This window comes from Larimichthys crocea, chromosome VIII (assembly GCF_000972845.2).
Source record: "Larimichthys crocea isolate SSNF chromosome VIII, L_crocea_2.0, whole genome shotgun sequence".
NCBI classification, from domain to species: Eukaryota; Metazoa; Chordata; class Actinopteri; family Sciaenidae; genus Larimichthys; species Larimichthys crocea.
Window position 1 is genome coordinate 4,942,026 of NC_040018.1, and position 26,654 is coordinate 4,968,679.

The following is a 26,654-nucleotide window of genomic DNA, read 5'->3' on the forward strand; positions in this document are numbered from 1 at the left end:
GTATTCATGTTACAGCATCATTTAAATGCACACTGAGCGGCATTCTGGTGCTTGTGGCTTGTAAACACGATTTGCACAGTTGTTCCTTGCTGGCAGAATTTCACCTGAATGTGTTTGCCAGGTCTCAGCAGCAGCAAAACATCTACGAAATCTCTGGTAGTGACACAAGGAAGATGTACCTGGATGCATTAAAAAGCTGTTATTTTCAAGAATCATGTACTTATAAATTGTAAGCAGTGATGTTAGCTGATACAGGCACAGTTTGATTCCTAAAAAAAGTCCCAAACATTCAGAAAAAAAAAGTTCTGTCAAATAAAAATGATACAGAGACGCATGCTGGGTACCGATGTAGTTCTATTTGTGTAGGGTAATGTAAGAGTAGGTTTGTGTTATTTCAGGGGGAAGCAAACAAGCGCAGCCATTTGCAATAATCTGCTGCTGCTCCTCTGCTGTGCACTTAAAAAAATCTGGGAGTGACAGTTTTGGGCCGAGACACGAATAAGAATTTCACTCATCAGGAATTCAGTCCGATTTAATGCAGCAAGTGCTCCGGCACTATGAGCCGTTAAACACAGTTTAAATCACGTAGTAGGTGAACGCGAGGAGAACATTCAATTAAAATGCTTTTCACAAAGCTGTAGTCCAATTACAGCCAGGCAGAATGAGCCCAATTAGACCTCCTGAGCAAATCACAGATAGTCCCATATTGAATCTGCCACGAGAAGTGTTAGGTAATTTCATTTCATTTTTAATTTGAATTTTATTTCATTTTTTAAATTGCATTTTAGAAACTTTATTGATCACGTTGAATGTGAACTTACTTCTCCGCATTTAATACATGAAGGCTGTTGGAACACACACATGCCCAAGGACAGGGTCACACACAATTGACACATGCCAGATTCACTGGAGTGGTGGGCATCAATTCACAGCGCCCGGGGAGCAGATGTTGGTGGGGGGATGTGGTGCTTTGCTCAAGGGCACCTCTGCCGTTTTTGAGCGGCAAGAGCGAACCACCAACCTTGGGGTTATTGGACGACCCACTCTACCACTGAGCCACGCTAAGATAGATTATTTTAAATTGCACCTACAGCTGTCTGGGGTTCAGTCTTATTTATAATGAGTTAGTCAATCAATATTGATTATTCTTGAACATAAAACAACATTAGAGTTGTTCTTGGTTCCTTTATAGCCGCATAAAGCATACAGGTAAAACACAAGTTTTGAGCGTTGTAAGGAATAAATAGTTGTAATTCGGTGTTAGTTTTAGTCACATTTCGTCAACTTCACCCTTTTTTAATTTTGTGTTGAATTAAACTTTGAAACATTTCAGTCCTGTCTTAGTAAAAGAAAAGCATGAACAATTTCTTCCAGTTTTGGTTGACGAAAACATTTGCAATCCAGTTTGTTCCAGTCTCAAAAAACTGTAAGACAGCTGCCCAGGAATGACAGGTTGTATGATTGAGAGTGCGGCTGTGCAGATTGGTTGTCTGACCTAATGTTGTTAATTTAAGCTCCATATCCACACACGTACTGATTTTATTTATGTTTCTGTAATCCATCTGAACATTCAACAAATGAGGCCCGCCAATTAAACAAACTTAAGCAACAGGTCGTCTAATTTAGCTGGCCACTAAACCCATATGTGCAATCAATGTCCCGCTGCTGTGAAGATGCTAATAATACATAACATTACACACTTAGTCGAGTTTATTTATTATGAGTCATTAAACAAATTAATGTTGCATTAATGCAGTTTCTGTGTGGTGCGCCTTGAGGTTTGACAATAATAATAACATTAATACCATAGACTGTATACATGAAAAAGGACATAGTCTCTCTGTGACATCACTTACAGATTTCTGAAGAGCTGTTGTGTGTGATGATGTCACCACCTTGGCAATCCCGGCTCCAGACTAGGTCTCCAGATGGAGCTGAGGTGGCATTGTGGAAACCAGCCACCTGTGATGGCACCCACCTGTCAGTCAATTGTTCTTAATTATGCATAACTCATATGATTTAAATGGATGAGTTATATAAAAAAAATAATAACTTGAGAGAGCAGAACTTTTAATATGGGGACTTATGGAGATTCAAGTGGCCATTCTCTTCATCTCACAGCCACGGAGGTTGCTGCTCGGTTACTACCAGAGGTGTCAAAAGTACACACATTCTTAACTCAAGTACAAGTATAGATACCTGTGTTTAAAAAAACTGTAGTAAAAGTATTGACTCAACTTTTTTTACTCAAGTTAAAGTGAAAAGTACAGGCTCTAAAACATACTTAAAGTATAAAAGTATAAAGTACCGGTAATCTTGTGAAGGACAAAACCACCATTTTAGGGAAAAGCTTACAGGACTTACAGTCTGTCCAAGCAAAGAAAAATGAACTGAAATCAATACAAAAAGCTACATTGGCCAATCTTTCCTAAACACATTCAAAAAATAAAACTGCTGTACAAGAATGAGGGATTGTGAACTCGATGTGCATGGTGTTCAAAAACTTTATTGGTATGCAAATAGATATTAGCCTACACAAATATTATTAATATTATGTCAAAGCAGACTTCAAAGCCTAGACAGTAACATTATGCATACCCTTGACTAACATCTATTTAACAGCAAGAGATCATGTGTAGGTCTTTGACTGCATCTATGTGAGAACTATCACATCACTGTTTGTGTGTGTGTTGGGGGAGAGGTAAACACAGGACTGATGTGATCCTTAACTCAGAGTTTTGAATGATGACTTGCAAAAATCTTCATAAAACAGGAAAGTAAGTACTCAGTGTGTGTTTACATACGTTTCTAAGCATAATCCAATCAATCACGTTGTCTGCATGGCGCGTTTTACTGATACTGATGGTGAAATTTTACTGTTTATTAATAATCACCATCTAAATGCAAGAGTAACGACCCTGATTTGAAAATGTAGGGGGTAGAAAGTACGGATACTTATGCTAAAATGTAAGAAGTAAAAGTTGGCACAAAAATAAATAGTGAAGTAAAGTATAGATACCCGAAAATTCTACTTAAGTACAGTAATGAAGTATTTGTACTTCGTTACTTTCCATCTCTGGTTACTACACACTCACTTTTTCTCTCCATGGCATTATATTTGAAGAGGATGCAAATTAACGACCTATTTTTTTTTTTCAGCTTAAGCCCTGCTGTTGCCATAATGTACATTTCCCCCCATCACTGTCTCACATTGGTTGAGCTCCCACAGCTATAGCGTGCAGCAAGCTCCAGGCGTTGGCACTGTTAGAGCTGCACTGCTGGTGTGCTTGATTTGGGTGTGCAGGAAGAGACACGTGCAGCTATCCAGTGAGAAGAAGGAGATGTGGATTTTTCATCAGCGATATCTTATGGAGATCGAGTCACAGTTAGTGTTTGATGGAGCCGATTTTGTCTGTACGACGTCTTGGCCTCGTCATGGAAACAAGAAGTCATTTGTATTAAGATAATTGACACTAAAATTAAGTTGCTAGACAACAGCCGGGTAAAGCAATAAAGAAGTCATTGTCTAATGATTAGTTCTTACATATGAGTGAATCTTCAAGTATGATCATGAATTACTTTTGAACTTGTGACTTATGTGGAAAAATGATACACCAGCAACTAGTCAGTGCATAGGTTGTGCTGCTGACAATAAATTTGTACTAATCTGTGGCAGAAAATAGTTCCTAAAAAATGTATTTACTCCTATTTGAGCAAGTTTTGCTCAAAAAACTGTGAGCTGTACATCTTGACCTCTCAACAAAATGAGCTCGGGGCTGCTGAGAAAGTATCGGGAAAATATTGCATTGTTAGTTTTTTTTTTTTTTTTCCATTAGCTTTGTTGATGAATAACGTCATCTTTAACTTTAAAGTACAACACCATTCTACCAAATGTATCGGTAGCTACTGAGCTTAAAGTGAGTGTGAACCCATCTTCATTAATCAGTTCATTAAGGGCACGGGCGAGCAGGGAAAGCAGAACAGTCATGTGAAGATTTTAATTATCATATTCATTTACATGAATATTCACATCCATGTGTCATGTTTTTTTTTAAAAAGACAGTCATACAGTCATACTAGTCATACATACTAGGAAATCAGATGGTAAACTGATATTGTGACCATCGGCAAGGATTGGGTAACAAACATGTTCACAGATGTCATATCATGTAATCCTATGGTGCACTTTGGAATGATCCCTTTGTTTATTATTTGCATGTTTATTATTTCAGGAGCTGATCACTACCTTGTACATTGGCTTTTTGAGCCTGATCTTCTCCTCGTACTTTGTCTACCTGGCAGAGAAAGATGCAGTCGACAGCGACGGCTCCACCCAGTTTGGGAACTACGCTGATGCCCTGTGGTGGGGAGTGGTAAGAATCCGTGTGTGTCCAAAAGTATGTTTTGTTCACCATTTTACACATCTGATGTCTGAGTTTTGTATTTTGGGAATTAAACTTTAAATGAGAAGAGAGAGATGATTGGTTCCTCTCTCGTGTCATAAAGACTGTAAGCGGGGGGAAACAGCTGACCTGGCTCCGTCCGAATGTTAAACAGTCTGCCTACCAGCGCATCTAAAGCTCATGAAATATGGGATTTATTTTGTCTGACTATTACTTAGCTGGGAGGATGGGCAGAGTAACAAAGGAACATGAGAGCGTAATAATCTCATTTAACTCTCACCAACAAGCCAAATGAGCATAGTTCCCAAAATGCCAAACTATTACTTTAATTCCCAGTTAATAAGTTCATGCAATTATTTTTAGATGATATGTTATTATTATTTGTAATAGCTCTCATTCTTAATTAACTCATATCGATATAATATTTGGTTACTAAAATCAACACTGACAACATGCCAAGTGTTGTTTTTCAAAGAAAGTTTAATTCACTCATCTTCTTAATATTGTTTTAGTCACATCTTGCCAACAGTGAGATTTTTCAGAAAACACTGACTTGTTTTAAACAGTATTTGCCAAGTGAAAGGTCAAATATAGACTCTGTTTTATCTGTACTACTGTTGTTACAGTAGGAGTTGTGTTAAAACCCTTGGGCACATCCAGTGGGCCGCTAATACAAGCAGCAAAAACAAGTAGTGTAGAGAATACAAGATGAAATTTTATTTTCAGACAATAAGTCACCACCCACTCTGCTTCTTGGAAACTTCAGGGACTGTGATATTGAAAATGAAGACACACACACACACACACACACTCACAGCAGACTCATAACTTTTCTGTGGTTTACTTATAATATTTACCATAAGTTTTATCGTGTTTGGATTCACTCACAGTCTGTACTGGGTACTCTTGGAGTCTGGGAGGTGAAAAGGTCAGAGTTGGCATCCTGCATTGCAATAAGTAGATTGATCATGACCAACTAGAGCTGTTTTCAGACAAATCTTGTCATGCCAAGCATGCTGACCAGTAAAAATGCCACAGGATTTGAACAGTTCCCTTATGAAGATGTGTTAGTAGTGTTCTTACTTATTTAAAAAGTCATTTCAGCGCTTCTTATTGCCCACGTTAGAGACAAGGCTCTAGGGTTGGCAATGTCAGTCGGTGGGCCACTTACTCCATCACTTTGGTCTAGACTGAAATAACTGTGCAATGGATTGCCTTGAAATTTGATATAGAATGTATGGTCCCCCAAGGATGCTGCCTAGACTTTGGTGATTCTATGATTTTATCTGGACTGGCAATATGGTGTTCACATTTTTGGTTTGAAGTGAAATGTCTGAACATCTGTCGAGGGATTACGATGGAGTTTGGCATCATTCAGTTCGTCCAATATTTATGACTAAATACCTGCAAAAATAATGACACTGCCCTCAGCCTCAGTTTTACTAGACTTGTACTAAAGTGGTAAACCAAGCTGCAACATCTCTGGCTGTGAATTGAAGCCAATGTGAGAGTGACAAAAAAACTGCCAAACTCAAACGGCCACTTGAAGCTGGCTAAGAACCAGTCAATCTCCATAAGTTTCCATAATAAAATGTCCAACTTTACAGCAGAAATGAACATGTTTACAGCCTGGTCTCTATAGCTAATTTCCTCATTCGTGACAATTGTACTGAGGGTGAATTTCAATATAACTGTGCAAATTATATTAGGGCTTATGGTTGTGTATAATTAACAGCTTGGCAGCTTTGATTGACAGGTGGTTGCTGTTACAGGTGGCTTATTTGTGCACCCAGGCGTCATTTAGTCCGCCTTAGGCCCACCAACTGTTCACGTCTTTGCCCATTTTTTGGATTAGCCGGGAGGTGGCAGAGGCAGGGCTGTCAAGATGGTGGCGGCCAGAGCCACCACACTCTGAGATTCACAATGGCTCTTCGTGTGATGAACATATTCAATATTATAGCTGATAAACATCAGCATGTTAACTATATCGATGTGTGTTAACATGCTGATGTGCCCTACAAAGCCACGAGCATGGCTATTTTTCTACCACAGGAACTTTCCCCAGGGACTAGGAACCTTTGGATGAACTTCCACTGCAGGGACCAGATCCTAAATTTAGTTCCAGGGACATTATTTTATCCCCCAAAAAAATCCATGCTCGGAGGGGCAGTGCTTTCCAAAAGTAGAGGTATTTTTTGGGGGAGGCACTGAACATTTCTCACTGGTGAACTACTCGCAGCATTTTTATTTTAGCCACTTTCTTTTTCATTTACAGCTTTTTTTGTTCTGTTTTTTTGTTACAGAAGAAAGCATACAATATTTATGTGGCATCAGTGTTCCTGTGTAGTCACATGCATCACAGCTGTCGCTGTTTTATACGTCAGCGGGCTAATTTGCCTTATCTTTACAGGAAAAGTAGTTCCTGGGACTAAAGTTTCCAGGTACTTTAGGTGCAAACAAGGCTTTATTTTCAAGTCTAGTTAAATATCAAGTCTTCATTTTTGTGACTTAAGTAGCAGTCACCAGAATAAAAATGGTTAAGAATGTGAATAGTTTTGTAATTGTTTTCTCTTTTGCAACAGCTATTAACCAAATGCTTGAAGAATTAAACTGACAGAACGAAGCTTATTGTATTAATTCTCATCTTCCTTTTTATCATAAAAGGTGACCGTGACTACTATTGGATACGGAGACAAAGTGCCGCAAACCTGGATTGGAAAGACGATTGCATCCTGTTTCTCAGTCTTTGCCATTTCCTTCTTTGCTCTGCCTGCAGTAAGTGTAAAGAGAAGCTGCTGAAGTAGACCTCTGACACATTTCATAAGACAGTGCAAATATATTACAGTTACTGAGATCCATATACTGAGAGCTTTATACATGCTTTCATAATATTGCGCCTTGAGTGCTGTATATATATATATATATATATACATATGCTGCCTTTGGGTCAAATTCTGCAGAATTCTAATGTCAACTATCATAGTTATGCAGATGACACACAGATATATCTTGCGCTGTCCCCAGATGACTGCAGTCCTATAGAGTCATTGTGTAACTGTCTCTAGAGCAAGTCAAAAATTGGATGAACCAAAATTTTCTTCAGTTAAATCAAGAAAAAACTGAGGTAATTGTTTTTGGCAATAAAGAGAAGAGGGTTGCTGTCAGTAAACACCTTGAGTTACTGTCTCTAGAAACTAAAGACCAAGTTCGAAACCTTGGCGTGTTGATAGACTCAGATCTGACTTTCAACAGTCACATAAAATCAGTCACCAAAACAGCCTTCTACCAACTTAAGAACATATCCAGAGTTAAGGGCTTTATGTCCCAAACAGATCAGGAGAAGCTGATCCATGCTTTCATCTCCAGTAGACTTGACTACTGTAATGGTATTTTGACTGGACTCCCCCAAAAAAGTATCAAACAGCTGCAGCTCATTCAGAACGCAGCAGCTCGAGTTTGGACCAGAACAAAGAGATCAGAACACATCACCTCAGTTCTTAAGTCTTTACACTGGCTCCCAGTTAGCCACAGAATAGATTTTAAAGTTATGCTACTAGTTTACAAATCACTGAATGGTTTAGGCCCCCAATACATAAACGAAATGTTAGTAGAATATAGACCCAGTAGGGCTCTGAGATCTACTGACTCAGGTCAGATAGTGGAGCGCAGAGTTCAAACCAGACACGGTGAAGCAGCATTTAGCAGTTATGCTGCTCACAACTGGAACAAACTACCAGCAGGACTGAAATCAGCCCCAACTCTTAGCACTTTAAATCCAGGTTAAAAACTTTTCTATTTTCACATGCTTATGGCTGAGCTCTTTTAAAGAACTTTTAAAGAATTTTTAATCATAATCCAGTGATTCGTTTATTGTTTTAAATTGTTTTCAAATTTGCTATTTTAATGATTTTAAATGACATTCTGATGTTTTTAATTAAATTTTCTTCTCTTTTTAATTTTTTTATTTCTATTGCTATTGCTTGTCTTAATGTCAAATGTCTTTCCTTGCCTCTGTAAAGCACTATGAATTGCCTTGTGTACGAATTGTGCTATACAAATAAACTTGCCTTGCCTTGCCTTGCCTGTAAGGACCTTGAGAAGCCATACAGTGGCTTTACATTGATCTATAATTATGCTTTCAGGTTATTAATGAAGACAGAACTGAGTTCACATGAGATTTTATCCTTTTCTAAAGGCAATAGTTTGAATTTGATTTTAAATATTAAATATTTTACTGTTGACATTGAGTGAGGGCTGTCCCCTTGCAATGTTTCATGTCCTATAACACTGCAGTAAGGATTAGCAATAACAGTGACTCTGCTTTGAAGTTTTGTGCAAAAAAGGAATAAGGATTAGACAAGGTTGTTTCCAATTATTGTGTTATTCTTTGGTTCCATAATCAGAGTGTATAAAATGTCTGAAATAGTTAGAGCTCAAATGTTTTCCAGAAAGAAAGAGAGAAAGCAAGACTTCACACTTAAGGGACTGTAACAGAAAAGATTTCTAAGGACCAAAAAATATATAGATCAAAATGTTTAGGCACCAAACTGCACACTAGGCATTAATTTTTGGTAAACTTTCTGTTTATTTCTGTCTTTTATTTCCGTCATGCTGCTGCCTGTAAATGTGTCGTTAAAACTGAATTAATGAGCAGTAACTCTGCTGTGCTGTGCTGTGCTGTTGTTCACAGGGAATCTTAGGCTCAGGTTTTGCCCTGAAGGTGCAGCAGAAGCAAAGACAGAAACACTTCAATAGACAGATCCCTGCAGCTGCCTGTCTCATTCAGGTATTTTATATTTGACCAAGAAATACTGAAACAGAACCACAGCCGGAGGACTGTACTGTCTGGAACCTCCAGTCTTTTTTATTTATTTTTTATTGACGTCCCCCTTTCATTTAATCCTTATTTTCTTTCTTGCATGGCACACATGTTGGCATGAAATGAGTCCTGTCCAACCAATATATTGCTATTTCCATGCCTCTCCAGACATCATGGAGATGTTTTGCAGTTGAGAACTTCGATTCTGCCACATTCAAGATGTTTTTGAGAAAGAGATCCAACATCCCCGCCTCCTCTCTGTCCACCCCCAAGCCCAAGAAATCGGTTAGTAATCATTTTATATATTTCACTGAAGCTGCTTCTCATATTCATTTTTCCAGTTTATTATGTACACAAAAGCAAAACCAATGCAGTATGAAGCAACAGCCCTGCAATCCATATATCCTACCTTTCTGAAGGTTATGTTAATTTTGGGGGGGAATTTTAAAGCCTGTAGTTTGTGGTGGATTGAAAGTGGTGCTACAGTATGACTACTGGGATAGTTATAGTGAGCTCAGCTAAAGGAAAACAACTCTAAACACTCTAAGTCCAGTGTACAAGAGACTAAAAGGAAAACATCATTACTGTGAAAGGTGTGAAATCTGTGTGGGGAAAAAAATAAGGCATAAAATAAAAAGAAGATGCAACCAACCAAGACACAGCCAGCAGTAATTTGATGTTAATATTGATTTTTCAGTATTACTGCTACTTGGTTATCCACCCACATGCCCACACTAATACATATATTTTAAAATGTTGTTTACATGTCAAATGTTCCCCAAAGACTTTGCAGGGCCTCACCTTAAAGTTGTGAAATTTCACAATAACAGCAATATAAAATATGTAAAATGTCACTGTAACAGTAATTGCTGTGCTGCTGCACCCTTAATTAAATCCTTACTCAATGTTCATACGTCCATCTGACAACATAAATGGAAAGCTACATCAATGATGTGTCATTGGCTCTATTAAGAATGAACAACCAGACAGTCAGCTTAATATGTACAAGACCAAAAGTTTGCCTTGGAGTAACACTGGACTCACACTAGAATTATTTGGTAAACAAAAAAAGTGTAGACAAAGCAAAATATGTTTTTCAGATTCTTCAAAGTATCCACCTTTTGCTTTGATGACAGCTTTGCACACTCTTGGCATTCTCTCAGTCAGTTTTGTCTTGAAAGAGTTCCAATATATACTCAGCACTTGTTGGCTGCTTTTCCTTCACTCTGCAGTCCAACTCCAAACCATCCCAATTAGGTTTAGGCCAGGTTATCTGATGCAGCATGTCATCACTCTGCTTCTTGGTCAAATAGGCTTCACATAGCCTTGAGGTATGTTTTGGGTAATTTTTCTGTTGGAAAAATAAATAATGATCCCACTAAATGCAAACCAAATGGGATGGCATGTCGCTGCAGGATGCTATAGTAGCAATGCTGGCCTTGAAATTTCAGTAAATCACCAATATTGCCACCAGTAAAGCATCTCCACACCATCGCACCTCCTACTCCATGTGTCATGGTGGGAACCACACATGTAGAAACCATCTGTTTACTTACTCTTCGTCACGATGGTTGGCACCAAAAATCATACTTGTCAGATCAAAGATTTCCACTGGTCTAATATTCATTTATTGTGTTTCACAGTCCAAGCAATTCTCTTCTTGTTGTTGTTCTCCCTCAGTAGTGGTTTCTTTGCAGTGATTTGACCATGAAGGCCTGATTAACACAGCCTCCTCTGAACAGTTGATGTTGAGATGTGTCTGCTACTTGAACTCTGTGAAGCATTTATGTCAGCTCTAATCTGAGGTGCTGTTAATTGGCGATTTCTGAGGCTGGTAACTGTAATGAACCTTTCCTCTGCAGCAGAGGTAACTCTTGGTCTTCCTTTCCTGAGGCAGCCCTCATAAGAGCCAGTTTCATCATCCCGTTTGATGGTTTTTGCAGTTGAAAACACATTCAAAGCTGAAAATGCATTAAAGTAATGATGGACTGTTGTTTCTCTTTACTCAGCTGAAAACACAACATTGAATAAGAAGCTGTGGCTAAACCTTTGCTTGGCACCGTATGTACATGTATAGAAAAACTCTTGCGGTTACTTCTCCTCCAGAGAAACACTTTGTTGAGTTGAGATGTTTATGTTTCTTGGGCAGGTGAAGATAAGGAGGAAGTTGAAGAGCAATGACAAGGACAACGACCCAACTTCTCCCACAATTCCCAGCATCACCTACGACTCTGTATTTGACAGTGGGAGGGAGCTGAGTTCAGATGTTTACAGCACTGTGGGCACAGGTATCGTGCGGATTATCTCTGATGCGCTTAGTTCTGTTTCAGTTCACCTTAATCAGCGTGAAACATTGTTTACAACAGAAAATATTTAAGAATACACACCCACACTGTCACATGGATGTTGCAGTTAACAGGGCTGTTGAACCGGTTGAGTTTCTGAAGCCATTTACATGGGTTCAGTAAAAGCAGAAGTCAGGACTAATGCTGCTCTAGCTGCAAACCACACATTCAGTGATGACAGTAAAGAGAAAATGTTTGGTTTTAACTTAGGTTGTAAGGTTGTAGCCACAGGAAAGGGAAAGAACAAAGTCCAAACAGTGCACTGCTGAACTTGCAAAACCCCACACAACTTACAGCACTGCTGGATCAATATAGGAGGGCTGAGGGTGATATAAAGAAGCAATTAAAATCAAATGCTACATTCTTCCAGTGTCATTTAAGGTAGCCTCCACATGTTTCTATCAATCCATATTAAATTTATTGCAGTTTTTGTAAAAGCCAGATTAGTGATTTAATATTGGCTGAGGGAAAATTAAAAACAAAATACCAAACCAGAATCTCAGTTGACTCAGACTCAAAAGCAGGAGTCATAGGTTGAAAGCAATGCATCGTTTACTTGGTTAGAAGTTCAAGGCAGAGTTCTGCAATAGGTAATCAGTCATCAAACAAAGCAGGCCAGGGGCGGGCAGGTCGAACAGGCCGGCAAGGAAAATAAACGAAGGCTGGCAAGCTCAGAGTGGGCAGTATGTTATACAATCTGGCAAATGATGAGTACATAGCATCACTGTCCAATGAAAACCACATATTTCCACTTCTGTCTCTGATCAGCATTTAGACCTTATTGACCAATGAAAAAATGTTTTGTTGCATCATGTATGTAGGATAGATGGAGGGAGGGGAGCTTTGGATAAACAACATTTTGAGTTAGAGGATACATGACAAGCTCTGCGATCAGACTGATGCATGCATATCAGTGGCAGATGGCCATTAGCTTAGATTATGCTGATTTCAATCTAAAATCTAAAGTAGCTTTGATTAGGCCAATGTGCTGTGTGGAAATATGTAGGACAGCCTTGCTGTCGATAGTTTACCAACATGAACAGGATAGTCAAAAACTCTGAACCACCTCCACGTTGTTAGAGCCTCACAATCCACGAAAATCCATTTAAGATATTAAACGGTTCACTGAAACGGTCAAATGATCCATGGTCCCCAGAGGATGAACCATGCTGAATCCTAATGACTTTTCATCACTACCAGAAGGTCAAAGCTTTCTTTTGTTCAATTCAATATCTAAACATCTACTGAATGGATGATCCCTGGATTTGGTACACACATTCATGGTGCCCAGATGATGTATCCTAATGAGTTCCCCCTCTAGTACCATCTTGACAACTATTAGATTGCTTGCAAGAACATTTTCCACAGATATTCATGGTCCCTAGTGGATAAACTCTCATGACTTTGTTGACTCCCCGACCTTTTATCCAACACCATCATCAGTTGTACATTTTTATAAAAAGACTTTTCCTGGCAGATAATGTATTTTTTGCTAATGAAAGAGGAAAGGGTATTTATCTCTCTTATTTAATATCATCTTTGAAATGTTGTAATTTTCTTTCCTGTCATGTAATTTCCATATTTTTTTCTTTTCATCCATGATTGTGCCCCTTAATGTTTTCTCTTCTTTTCATGTTTTACATTTCATAAACCCTACCCTTTGAAAAGTTTTATGTGAATAAAATGAATCATCATCATTATGATTAGCAGTGCTGCAAGGAGGACAACACTCAGTTTTGAGCACAGCAGCAGAATCTAATTTGGCGCACTGGCAAAGATATGTGTGTGTGCGTGTTTGTTTGCATCATGTTAAATGAAAATCACTGTCTTTGATTTGAAGATTCTACAGGTTGCACTGCACATCTAGACCATGCTGCTTTTAAATATGAATCATTTAACTAAATTGCCACATTGCCATCTGGTGTGCGATTGTGTTGACTAGTTACACTCACTGATGGCAACTAAGACCTCAGCTGCTTACAGATTTGAAAGACATAACCGAGTTATAATTTAAGTTTGTTGGTTTATCTATACTTCACAATGTTTGAGATAGATAATTAGTAATTGAGTCATCAATTGCATGCACTACTAATTGCACTCTGTTGCCAGTTTGTTAGATAATCCTACCTAAAAAGAATACAGTCTAACCTCGTTCACATATGTATAATCATTTCAGAGGCTGTAGCTTGTGGCCTCTGTGGAATTGTATCGTGTCATACTGACAATGTGTCTTTTTATTTATTTATTTTTGTCCGCCGCATTTATATCAACAAGGGAATAAATGACAGACAGCTTCTATCTTTAAATCTGCGCTGTTCATCAAATTTAACTGCCTATTTCTTTGCTTGTGTCTTTATTCTTTTTTCCTGTCTCGATGTTTTGTGTAGCTGGTTTATCAGGACCCCTCACTTTGGGAGGATGCGGTGAGCTGCTGTTAGTGTCCACATCCTGCACATGTTCCTCAGCACACTTATTGCCCTCTCTTATTGCCCACTTTAAAAGCCCCCCCCCCCACATTTTTTTATCTTCTTAGTTACTGTAACAGCATGTTTTTATCAATGCATGATCCTGTTGTTGTGTTGTGTTTTCTTAATTATATGAGTGTTGAATATTAAAGGACCAGTGTGTAGGATTTAGTGCCAGCGGTGTAGTTGCTGTTTGCAACCCCCTCGCTACAAGAGGCAGAGTTTGTGCAGTCCAAAAACGATTTAATAGCAACAAAATTTACAGGGTGGTGAAGCAGCCAAGGGTAAAAAAACAATCCAAAAGAAAAGGCAAGGACCAGAAAAGCAAAGATCCCCAAAGCACAAGGACAAAACACAGGGATGAACACTTGACATATAACAAGACAACACACTGAAGCCAAGGAGCTCACTGAGCGAATACACAGGAAGGTGAAGGTTAAGGCACAGGTGAAAACCTATCAGGGACAGGTGAAACTAATCAGGGTGAAAGAGACAATCAATACTGGTGGGAAACACAACAAAGGCAGGAAGTAAAGTTACAGACATGAGGGGAGTGAAGAGTTACAAAATAAAACAGGAAACACTAAACTAGGGACGCAAATCCACGACAACAGTGGCCACGGAAAATGCAAGAAACAAGGTGGCTCAATGTGGTGGATACATATATGTACTTTTATGCATATTACATAACCTTTCTGCCATATTCTGTACTTAGAAATCTTACACACTGGACCTTGCATTGAATTGCATTAGTGGCACCATAGTTCTTTACCTTTTTTTTGCCCTGTGGTAAACATTGATGATGTGTATCTCTTCATGTGTGCTTCAGATCTTCAGCAGTCCTGGACTTCTTTGTCTTCCCTTCAATTCAGCTCACCACCTCCAGGTAACACCATGTGTTGGTAGTTGCATCATATGGTTCAGGTGTGGAGTTAATTCAAGTAATGATATCTTAAGGGCTGGGCTAGAATGACAAATACAGATTATCACGCAGACCCTGTCTCTGTACTGTCCTACTGAGTCTGTTAGTCATGGCTGGTTGCGTCACATCTGTACTGGTTGACTGAACCAATTAAGTCTGTCCACTTAAAGCGGACACATTTCACACCATGCTTTGATTCTCACACATCCAAAATCAAGCATCAGACCAGTTGGATTCAACAACACCGTTTCTGCAGATTCAAATAATTGACACGTTTTGCCTTCCACAACAACTCTGACAAGTTTGCTGTAGGCTTCTCGCTGCTGGATATGACTACAACATTACAACAGGATAATCATGTTATGGTCAAACAAATTTTAAAAAAATGGAGACTTCTTGGTTCTCTGGTTACTTGGATTTAATCCTCTGGGATTCAAGCAATCGCCTACACTTGAATCAATTAATAGGACCATTGCTCAGACCCCAGAGGGTTAAAATAGCTTTTTTTTTATTTTACATGAACCTGACCAGTTTCTGGGGTTTTTAAAACCTGGCTGAGCCCAACTCTTATAGCCAAGTCTGAGACATAAATTCAAACAAACAGTGAGGTGTCTCATAGGTATAAAATAATTATGGGATTGCCGTGTTATTCATCAATCTCCAGAGAATAAGACAAGGCAGCCCAGCAGGATAATACCACATAATATCAACCATCTGTCTTACCTGTTTGTCCAAATGAAGCTCAACTTCACCTTTTCCCAGTGTTAGGTAGATGAATGTCTGTAAACGCAGATCTTTTTCCCATCTGAAAATGACAGCTCTGTCATAATTTAATGTACATCCAGGCTCACTACTCACATAATGTTCCCACAATCTTCCCCCAGAGGATAAGAAGAACCTGGCACCTCTACAGCTACCAGTCCACGCTCCATACTGTGGTCTGTGCTGGACTTGAATCCCACCAGTTCCCAGGCCAAGTCCTTACAGCCTTTTACCGTGGCTCTGACTTTTAGCTTAGCAAGTTAATGCAACATATAGGATATTTTTTTACTTTTTTCTTGGTCACTAAGAGACTTACTGTTATTAAGCTGGATCCACTTGATCTTCATCAACACCTTCTCGTCTTCTCTCCCAAATGAATTAACACCTTTTCATCAGTCAAACATTTTTTAATGCACATTTTCAAAACAGTTAACACAGATCTTATAGGAAAAAAAACTCTACTGGATTAACTGTGTTAAACAAAGGGCAGCAAAATAACAGGAAAAAAACTATTCACAGCTCATAGCAATGACATGCTTAATTATGCATCTCTAATGTACCTGTGTGAAACTCCTTTGCACAACTCTTTAATGAGCAGTCATTACTCGATGTCAGCTCTCGCAAGCAGGGGTCAAAGAGGCACAAGTATTTCTGAGTTTGAATTTGAGTGTGAGATTATTCATTGGTTGTTTGGAGAAAGAAAAAAACAATGCAGTACAAAAGCTGTACCATAATAAATGTCCGAATGAATCTAGAATGGGTGCTTACTGTGGGTCTTGCATGTCGCTGAAAGTTCATGGGTAAAGAAATAAACACCCGCACACAAGAAAAAAAATAATGAATAAACCTTCTTAGAACTAGAGTTTCTTTTTTTAAATTTTTTTTACAGTATTTCAGCATTGCATCAAAGAAGTGTAAAAAGTACAGGTGCAGAGAGAAGCATGGTGTGTTAGCTCTGGTGAAGTGATCTTTTTGAGAAAATAATACAATAGTTTAGGCCTGTGTGCGCTAACTGTGTTGAAAATGTAACTTCTGAATAGAGAAATGTGTTTGAACAAATTAGTTAATCTGTTCCCAATCACTCTTTATGCACAGATATATTGCTAACTTCGACGTCTAACATGTGTTTGCATTTGTGTGTGTGTGTGTGTGTGTGCAGTGAAAAGAAACCCTGCCCTCTTGGACGTCCACTCCCCGGGCCCCCTCCAGAGGAACTGCAGCTTTGCAGATGACCTGGAGCTGGAGCCCGAGCGATACAATGAACTTTATCCCGTCAGCACCATGTCACAGTAGGTCCACCGCCATTGAGACTGTTTTTACATGTGAGTGTGTTTTAATGAGCATGTCAGAGAAGTTCTTCCTGTATTTATTTTTTTTAATATTTTTGCCATTTATAATTAACCCCAAAGCACTCCTGTCTTTTCTGTGTAATGATTTTCTATTAGGGAAAAGTACTTGTGCTTGCTGATGCACTTGCACAGTGGGAGACTGAGACTGATATGAGGAAAATGAGTGTTAAGTAACTGCAGTGTAATGTAAGTGTGCAGTAAGTAAAACAAATGGAGCAACAGTTCTGACTCGTGGGACTTCCTTTTCTAAATGGCGGGGCAATGATGCAGAGTTGGAATTGCATGCAGCAGCATTGTTGGCAAAAATCCCTTTTGCTCTACTGATTCCAAAATATGAAACCTGCTGTTCTCATAGAGCGATGACACATCAAATCCCATCTGAAATGAAGCCATGTTGACATACTACCCCTTGTTTTACCTGCAATCAGACACCCAAACACCTAGTTAGAAAAAGCTTCTTATTACCAGGTTTGTCTTTTTCGTGTTGAAGCTGAATTACAGTTTGAGTTCTGAATTGCCCATATTGTGTACAGCAGGGAAGAAAACCCAGTTAGAAATCTAAGACGAGATCATAGATCCTTGATGTGGAATAGTTCACAGAAGTCATATTTCCACAGCTGCCTTGGTGTTGATATCACAGTGTGGTGTGTTTTGGTAAATTGAAGATGATTGAGGTATTTGGAGTTTGAGCAAAATTACCACACGTTTGTTCCAAACAAACAAAAATTACACATCTCAGAATACAGCAGACGAGGCCTTTTGAAGTGAAACTAGAAGAGTTAGGTAGGTGGGGGTTAAAAGTTCCTCCTGGAAGGCTTTTTCATGTGTCTCACGTTGAATTGTTTGTTTCTATCTCATGAAACAGCTGGACCAATCATAAGAGGAAACAAAAGATGCAAAAGCTATTACATTCATGCATTGAATGGGCATTGAGCCAAGGCAGAATACTTTTTTCCTTTATTGTGACAGAAGTTTTAATTGAATACACTGAAGCTGAAACATGAATAATGCAATTTTCATCAGGCCAGCAACTGTTCCGAAGGTGGTGAAAAAGTTAGGGCTTTACCACTTCGCTTCTGAGAAAAGTGGTGTGATAACCTCCAAAGCTGTGCATGCAAAAAATGTGGAGCTAAGCAAAAATTAATTTGTATTGAACACTGGATGGTAATAAAAACAGTTTATCTGCTCCACAAATAGAGAAAGTTGAGTCACAGTAAAGGAAAGGGCTCTACCTCTTCCTTGGAAATGTATTAATGCTGTGTGAAGTACTGATACACTCAACAAAAATCACTCAAGCACTTATTTTTGCTCTCATTTTTCACAAGTTGAAGTAAACGATTCACTCCTACCACCTCCTTTGCGAAGGTAATCCATCCACCTGACAGGCGTGGCATATCGAGACGCTCATGAAACAGCATGACTATGACGCGGATGTGGCATGGATTGGTCACAATAAAAAAGGCCACTGATTGGTTTGCACTCCTCGAGGTGCCTTCCTTGGAACATCAGGGTAAACCAGTCATGCAGAGTAGGGCGGATAATGTATTATTATAGATAAAACCATGGAAGTTTCATTCTAAATGACAGATTATTAACATCATGTTGTGTTTCTAAAAACAGACTAAAGATGACAACATTTTGTTTTCTGACAGTAGTACTGATGTAAACGTGCTTTTGAGGTGCTTGTATGTTGATAGAGCAAGGCTAGCTGATAATCGTCTCCCAACTTTAGTTTTACCTTGTTTGGACTCTCTAAGTGTCTAATTCTTTACAAGAAAGTAAAAATGTTTTAAAGATTTTGTTAGGCTGACCAAGACATGGAGAGCGTGCAGGTGAGTAGGTGATCCATTGGTGGGGGGGTGACCAGGGTGGTGACAGAAATCCTGAGTCTGCCATGTTGCATCACCAGTACACCAAAACAGACAAACTACACACTGACACTCGACAGGGTGTTTCACGTTTTTTGCACATTTCATAGCCACCGTAGTTTCTGCATCAGACTTACAACAAAAGGGCGAGTTGAGGGGATTGCAATCCACAACTATACCACTAGATGTCACTAAATCCTACACACTCGTCCTTTAAAGATATTAAAGCTGTAGATTTGCACATACGCATTAATGTTATGGTAAAGATAAGACCCTCTCACTATTCAAGCTGCAGTATTCAAAATCTGAAAGAAAGCAAGTTGAACAAGGTCGTGGAGCACAGTGTTTACATCATGCTATACAATACCAATTTTTGTTTCTGAGTATGCTTTAAGGCTAATTAAAAAAAAAGGTTTTGAAAGCATCATTTAAAAATTGCTGTGCATTGCGTGAGTCCATTATGAGTCGACCTTGTTCCTCTAGTCCTGCAACTAACTGGACCAGACAAGAGAGCTCACTACCCTCCCACATACAGACGCATTCAGTACTTTATGTTCATCATCAGGGTCCATCCCTCCGCTAAGTAATAGCTCCTCAATTATTATTCATATATCGTGATAATGCAGGATAAATGTACTGCGATGACCTTTTTGTCAATGTTTTTTTTTTTTTTTTGAGAAGCACGCACCCCAAAAAAACCCCATCCTTTTCTTCTCACTGTAGCTCACCTTGATCACATTCAAAGGAAGGGTGAGGTTTTTAATGCAGACTAAATAGTAATCATGAAACTGTGTTGGACATAATAGTTCCCCTAAGCTCATAGATATTTTTGAATATAAACCACAGTCGATGCCTGTTTCATAGAAGAAGAATAAAGCCGGGTCGAAAGCAAATCTGTGCTGTGTTTTAAGAAAACTAACCAAGCTGTTAGAGTTTTACTGTGTTGCTCTCTCTTTCTTTCTCTGATAGCAATTTCAACAGTATTTTATAACTACGCTCAGAATACATAACACAAACGCATTCATATGAAACTCTCTTACACAGATTGACAGAGTCACACCGAAAAGCCATCCGGGTGATCCAGAGAATGCGTTACTTTGTGGCCAAGAGAAATTTCCAGGTATGACACTAATTTATGTCAAACAAGCTTTTCTATTTGCGCTTTGGAAAGTAGATGATTCTTAAATGTCTTTATAAAAAACAGCACTTAAAACTGAATTTTATTTGTTATCAAGTTAAAAACAAGCTCAGCTGCTGAGTTTAGGGAGGGACGATCATAAATAAACTTTGTGGATCCAGACCTACAGGTGGATAGAGGTTTATGATGATAGTGTTTCTTCAGTGTTTCTAAATGAGCAGCACCACAAGAGAATAAAAAAGTGGGCAGAGCTTTCACATCTTAAATTGATTACCTTAATGCAAATTACAGGGTTTGTTGCTTTTAATCATCAGTCGGCTAGAATTGATATAATATTAAAATGAACGCTGTGAGGCAGAAAAGAGCTGCGGTTATTTATTTATTTTTTTCATGCTGTTATCTTGTGATCATGAGTTAATCATTCAGTTATCTCGAGACAACAAAGCTCATTTTCTTGTGATAACAGGTTCAGTGATCTCCTTATCTTGAGAAAACAAAAGCCAGATTTTTTTTTTTTTTTTTTTGGAGATGGCGAGACAATTCATCACAAGAAAAACGACTTCATAAGAGTGGAACATGACAAACAGACACTGCTCTGTCGGGTGGATTTGGGAGTCTCAAAGCAACCTGACCTTTTGCCATTTGTTGTAAGAATATTTAGTGATTAGGCTATTTACATTATGGCTAATGGAATGACTTATATGCCGTGTCATCTTAAAGTAGGTGTGTTGCTGTTGAATAATTCTGGTTATCACTGGGGAACTGGAAAATAAATTACAATAAAGTACAGTCTGATGTGTTGATCAAAGAGGAAACAACCTTTTGTATTCTCATTAACGGGTTGATTATCTCACTATGTCGAGATAACAAAGCAAGCATGAGCTTGCTTCCATAATCCAGAGTACCGTATGTACTGAATTAATATTTGGTGTCTGTAAATGTCACCACTCCTGCAAACATACGCCAAGCTCAACAGCAAAGCTTTGACAACATATTATTTCCCAAGACTGAAACAAAGCTTGAATATTTAAGACAGATAAAGATCCAACAAGAAGTGACTTTATCTTTCATGCAACAGTTCCAAACATTTTCATTTTCTGTCGTAGCAAGCCCGTAAGCCGTACGATGTGCGGGACGTGATCGAGCAGTACTCCCAGGGTCACCTCCACCTCATGGTGCGAATCAAGGAGCTGCAGAGAAGGTGAGGTGCTCGGACAAATGGTAGATGATGTTTATGTTGCAGGCGTGACAAAAACAAATATGAAAGCAAAAGAATGGGTGAATGGAAGAGGAAATACAGACACACCTTGTACAGTTACATTCTTCTGACTTGAGCCCTCCCATTGTTTCCCTCAGACTGGACCAGTCTTTAGGGAAGATAACTTTGTTCCAGACAAGCTCAGGTAATTAATCACTCCACAGCTCTCGTAAAATACAGTACAGTAACCATCAAACAAGCCACAGTCCTAATCCTTTGGTTTTATTATACGTTTGACTATTGTCTCCCTCTAAAGAGCGAGCCAAAGACAAAGGCAAGAACTCTATCGGATCCAGACTCAACAGGATGGAGGACAAGGTGGGATTTGTGCAACTTCAGCGGGAAACTGGTGTAATATTCCCTCGTCCTTTGTTCCCGTTTCAGATCATTTCTTTTATTTTTGAAAGAGTAAAGTCAGAAATTTACACGACATGTTTGTCTCATTCATAATGAATGTTTTTTTGAAAAGGTAATAAGCTTCCATCATGTGGATATGAACAACAGTTCTACTTACGGTATCACACAAATTGAGATTATTTTTGCAACAAAAAGTTCGTCTGTGCACAGAGATGTGGCCTTGTTATTGTTGATTCACATATAAAACTTTAAGAGCTTGTGCCAGTTTTTCAGCACAAAAATAGAAACCATGAGGCTGCTTCTTTCATGTCTTGCTATGATTTGTCAAAACAAAGAAAAAACAAAAAACCTCCAACTCCCTCCCCAAGTGGGCCTTACATTGCTGCCTTGCAAAAAATCTATATAAAGTTTGTGAATAACAAGATTAAACAACAGGATGAAATTTTATAGATCATGTACAATACAACAGTGAAAAAATTTGGCACGTTAAACACAAGTTATCACGAATTATACTTTGTTTGAACTCACAAATGAATCTCTCATTTAATTACCACATCTGAGCCAGTGTGCTATTTTGCTTCCATAAATCAATATTTGATTCAACTCTCATAGATAACACACATGGACCAGACACTAAACCGCGTGGCAGAATCTCTCGCCCTTCTGCTGGACCAGAGGGACGCAGGTGAGGGCGAAGGTGTAAGCAAGCAGAGGCCACGCAGCGGACGGACCTTTACTGTTTTGCCCAGCCATGACAGCCTGCCAAGCTACGACCAGCTATCTTCATCACCTCCATCCTTCTCCTCCAACCCCACCAGCACTACGGCCTGCCCTAAAACTCCTCTCAGCACCACCACCTCAGTCAGTCAGGATGAGAGCCGCTGAAGCCAAACAGCCTCAAAGTTCTTCGAAACGTATCTGTCTGTCTATCTGAAAATATCAATTTTGAGTCCGGCAGAGAAACAGATTTGAACCCAGATGCACAACTCCGAAACAGACAGCTTGAAAAAAAGTCATCACATACCCATTGTCAATATCCAGGTAAAAGTCAAAAACCAGACAGGCAGATAAAATGGGCAAACTTATCTTAAAGGGGTCAGGCAGAGAGGCAGGTAAATGTGGACAGACAGACAGTTAGAAAGACCGATACACTCAATTTCTCTGTGGACAATATTTTTCAAACTAGTATAAATGGAAGGAAGCTGAAAAAACTTGATGGTAGATAGAGCCGACTGCATTGTTCAGTGAGGAATAACCAAAGGTAGATGGCTGTTTTTTTGTGGGAGCAGTTAAAACAGCCCTATCGGCCAAAAATATATATAAACTTATATAACTTTTTGTTTGTTGCACAGTTTGCCACAGCCTGAAAAAAAACAACTAAACAACTTTCCTCTACTTTATTGCTTTGCTGAATGTTGGCATGGTGATACATGACATATCTCATCAGACGATGTGGGATGTATGGGACATAATGTGAAAGAGAAACGACATCATTATTGACATTTTCAACACTGATATTTCAGCATATTGTATCAATATTAGTTTCATAACTTTGAAGTGTAAAGTCGCCTTTCTTTTTTTAAATGACTTGAAATGTATTCAGGTTAATGCCAAAGACATTTGCATGGACAAATAATCATATACTGTGATTCAGTTTTCATATATTCTGTTAAAATGGAGGTAAAAGTGATTGCGTTCATCTTTGTAGAGAGACCTACGTTTCAATATTTCATCTGAAAATCATTCAACATTTTCACTTATTGGTAATATTTCAAATGAGTCATTATCATGTGATCTGGATGGTAATGCAGATAGTTATTCCACTTAACTAAATGAAGCATTGACTAATTCCAATCAAGCTGGAGAAAGACACCCCAACGGTTAAAGTCGACGTTACCAGCTTAGGAAATTTCAGCTACGTCTCAGCTTTAATGTAATTCATGTGATTTTATTTGACAAATAGCACCACAAAAGTTTAAATAAAGAGCTCATATATTTGCAAATCAGTTTGTTATTCTACTAATTGTTCTAACTTAACGGGGCAGTTAAAAAATGATAAAAAAAAATGATCAGACAAAAGCTGTAAATTAAATATTTATCTAACTACATGTGACATTTTGCAAATTTAGTTTATTCTACTTGAAGGGGCAGTGACTAAATCCAAACTCCTGCTAAAGCTAACACAGTAGACTTTAGTTAAGCTTCGCCTTAGCTTTGACTTCTATTATTTATTTTGATTGGGTTTAGGGGAAGATATTTGTTAAAGCCCGGATGTCTTAGCTCTTCAGGTTATTCTACGAAACTAAATGAGACCGGGGCTGAATACAGTCACAATAAAGCTCCTGCTAAAGCTAACGTAATAGATCCCAGTGACTGCCATTTCTCACACCTGTAGAGAAGCAGATAAACTGTACCTAATGAAAATAAGAGTAGAGTAAAGAAAATGTGGAAAAGCACATTATCTACCACTTTGCTGAACGTCGGCAGTGTGATATTAATGTAATAATATCTAATAATAATATCTCATCAGACCACATCTACTGTATGCGAAAGAAAAACATCATTATTGACATTTCAACACTGATTTTTATTGAGCATTAGTTTCTTAACCTTAAAGTATCTTATTTCCCTGCAGGAGTCATCATTTGCCTTTTTTACAGTAAAGTATCCTGTTATACTTTACATTTATTCAGGTTAACACCGACTACCACGGCGTTATGTGCTGTGATTCTATATATCTTGTGATATAACAGATGCAATGACATTCATCTTAGAGAAGTGGCCTTACAATACTTCACTTGAAAGTTTCAGTTTAATCAAATGCTGTTTTCCTATTTCACTTTTTTGTAAATGTTTAGAAATATTCTTCAATAGCAATAAAAGATTGTGGTAATTATTATTAAGCGTCTATGTTTTTGTGTCTTGTGCCTTAAAGGGAGTCTGACTGAAACAAATGAGCTAATACATATTCCGGTTTCAGTGAGGGTTTTTTTGCTTGTTTTTAGCCACAGGTGGTTCGGTAGTAAAAAAAAAAAAAATGTTGTTACTTTAAAATGTTGATGCTTTCTCTCCTTAAGCCATCACTCAAGTGGATGCTTCACTTTTGAGCTCAAAAGATGAATTTAAGTTTCCCCTTTCTTAATAACCATGCATCAGAACTTCCTTCATTGTTGTGAGTTTGGGGGGTGGTGCTGGTCGTGACTTATAGAAATAGCCAAAAGCGTGGCTGGAACCGTGCTCTTTATACAGCTGACCTTTAGGGCAGCAGATGGTGACCTTTTCCCCGCTGGCCATCCACGGGGTGTCCAGGCATTCCTTCACACAAGTGGCCATGTGGAGAAAAAAGGCCCAAATGACCATCTGTCTCTGGTGTCCACAACAATGGGCCCCACCCACCTTAAGTGTGCTGAGGGTGTTTGGCCTTTGTGCTGACCAGGAGGTGGGTGAGGGGAAAGATTTGGGTTATTTGGAGAGCAGAACTGTAAAACATATATTTATATATACATAAAAATACTCAAACAATCTAGAGGATTGATTAATCCAGACAAATAAACTTCTTTTACATGAATAACAGCATTTGTTAAATAGTTAAAGAAAGAAAAGAAAGAATATTTGCATCTAAGGCTGCAATTTACTAAGATGCAGTTTGCTGAATCACATTTAAATGTAAAAACCTTTAAATGTCACAGTTTTTTAATGATTTTTGATGGATTTCACCTTCAAACGTTGCTTTTCTTAGATGTCTAATGCATCAAATTAAGATAACTTAGCAACTTAGCAGTTTTGGACCCCCTTGTGCTTCGTCTAATTTGGACACTTTCATCAAATCCTGATTAGACGAAGCCGCAACATGCAGATTTCTATCATTTCCTGAGCAGTAGTGTTTACAGCATGTGCTTTATGTCAATGTGGAAGTATATTTAATTGACATAATCGCTGTGTGGTTTTTGGTGAAAGCCTCATTCACTGATGATGCACTGAGCAGCTTGTAGCGTACATCTTTAAGGCAATTTAATTGAGGTAGTGGGTGGAGAAATTGGGAGCCCACGGGACTCCTCGGACCCATGGGATAGTTTGATGATTATTGATTTCTAGACTGGTAATCTAGACATAAATAGTGTAAGATCATCTGTTCCTAATGCAGAAATAACACACCTAACACTGTCTGTCCTCCGCGTTGAGGTGTTTTAAAATGTAAATGTGATGTTTGCTGTATGTTTTATACCCAAACACAGTGCCTTCGCTCCTGTAGTGTACAAGTAAACACGAGCCAGAGTGAGAGTAAACATTAGTGGGATCGGTTTGGGCACATGTCAATGATAATAGCTGCTTTGACTATGAAAGGAGACGCAGTGAAAAGAGAAAAGTTGAGGCAAGACCCGGGGGGTCGAGGAGCTCCAAAGGCTGATTTGCAGGTGAAATAGATGGCACACTCTGCTTTGTGGCTATTGTCCTGCTCCTCGTCCAGATGGCCTCTTGAATTTCTTTAGAGCTGAAACCTCAACACTGTGGGAGTGAATACACTTCCTGTGGGATTTGGCCTCTCTGATGGGATAATTTGGCAGCTACAGCTCATATTAACGGATATAATTTTAAGCCTGACAGCACAGTCCTTATGATTGCTATTATGAAACATCTCATAATACAACCCAGAAAAAAAATGCTCAATTGCAAGAACTTTTTTTTCTACGACTTTAGGAGGACAATTATTATGAGTTTACTCATCTGTGGCTGCCATAAAGTCAGCACAAAACCAAAGAGGTACTTTCTCATAAGACTGAGAATCTAATAAGCCGAAACTCTGCTCACAAGTGGCTGTAATTACAGAACTCCAGGGTCAGTTTTTATTTTAATGCCTTTAAGTAATCACAGCAGATTTTAGAGGAGAGAACTAATTTATGATGAGTACTTTAATGTACTATAAACTGAAGTTAAAACTATTTCAGGGGTGACAGTGTTCAACATTTA

At 38.6% G+C, this 26,654-nt stretch overlaps 1 protein-coding gene across 2 annotated transcripts in view; it reads left to right on the forward strand.

Annotated features, from left to right (window-relative positions):
* Positions 1-24,464, forward strand: part of kcnq1.1 (potassium voltage-gated channel, KQT-like subfamily, member 1.1) — a 42,992-nt gene extending 18,528 nt beyond the window's left edge. Inside the window, exons 6-18 of one of the 2 annotated variants that reach the window (XM_027281857.1) lie at positions 4,233-4,373; positions 7,068-7,178; positions 9,094-9,189; positions 9,391-9,507; positions 11,372-11,510; positions 13,955-13,990; positions 14,862-14,918; positions 16,876-17,005; positions 19,978-20,053; positions 21,178-21,272; positions 21,428-21,474; positions 21,586-21,647; positions 22,299-24,464. In XM_027281857.1, coding sequence (XP_027137658.1) covers positions 4,233-4,373; positions 7,068-7,178; positions 9,094-9,189; positions 9,391-9,507; positions 11,372-11,510; positions 13,955-13,990; positions 14,862-14,918; positions 16,876-17,005; positions 19,978-20,053; positions 21,178-21,272; positions 21,428-21,474; positions 21,586-21,647; positions 22,299-22,571 — 1,380 coding nt within the window. In that variant the 3' untranslated portion in view covers positions 22,572-24,464. The remainder of the gene's footprint in view (positions 1-4,232; positions 4,374-7,067; positions 7,179-9,093; positions 9,190-9,390; positions 9,508-11,371; positions 11,511-13,954; positions 13,991-14,861; positions 14,919-16,875; positions 17,006-19,977; positions 20,054-21,177; positions 21,273-21,427; positions 21,475-21,585; positions 21,648-22,298) is intronic. The other variant, XM_027281858.1, reaches the window with a different exon arrangement.
* The last annotated feature ends 2,190 nt before the right edge of the window (positions 24,465-26,654 follow it).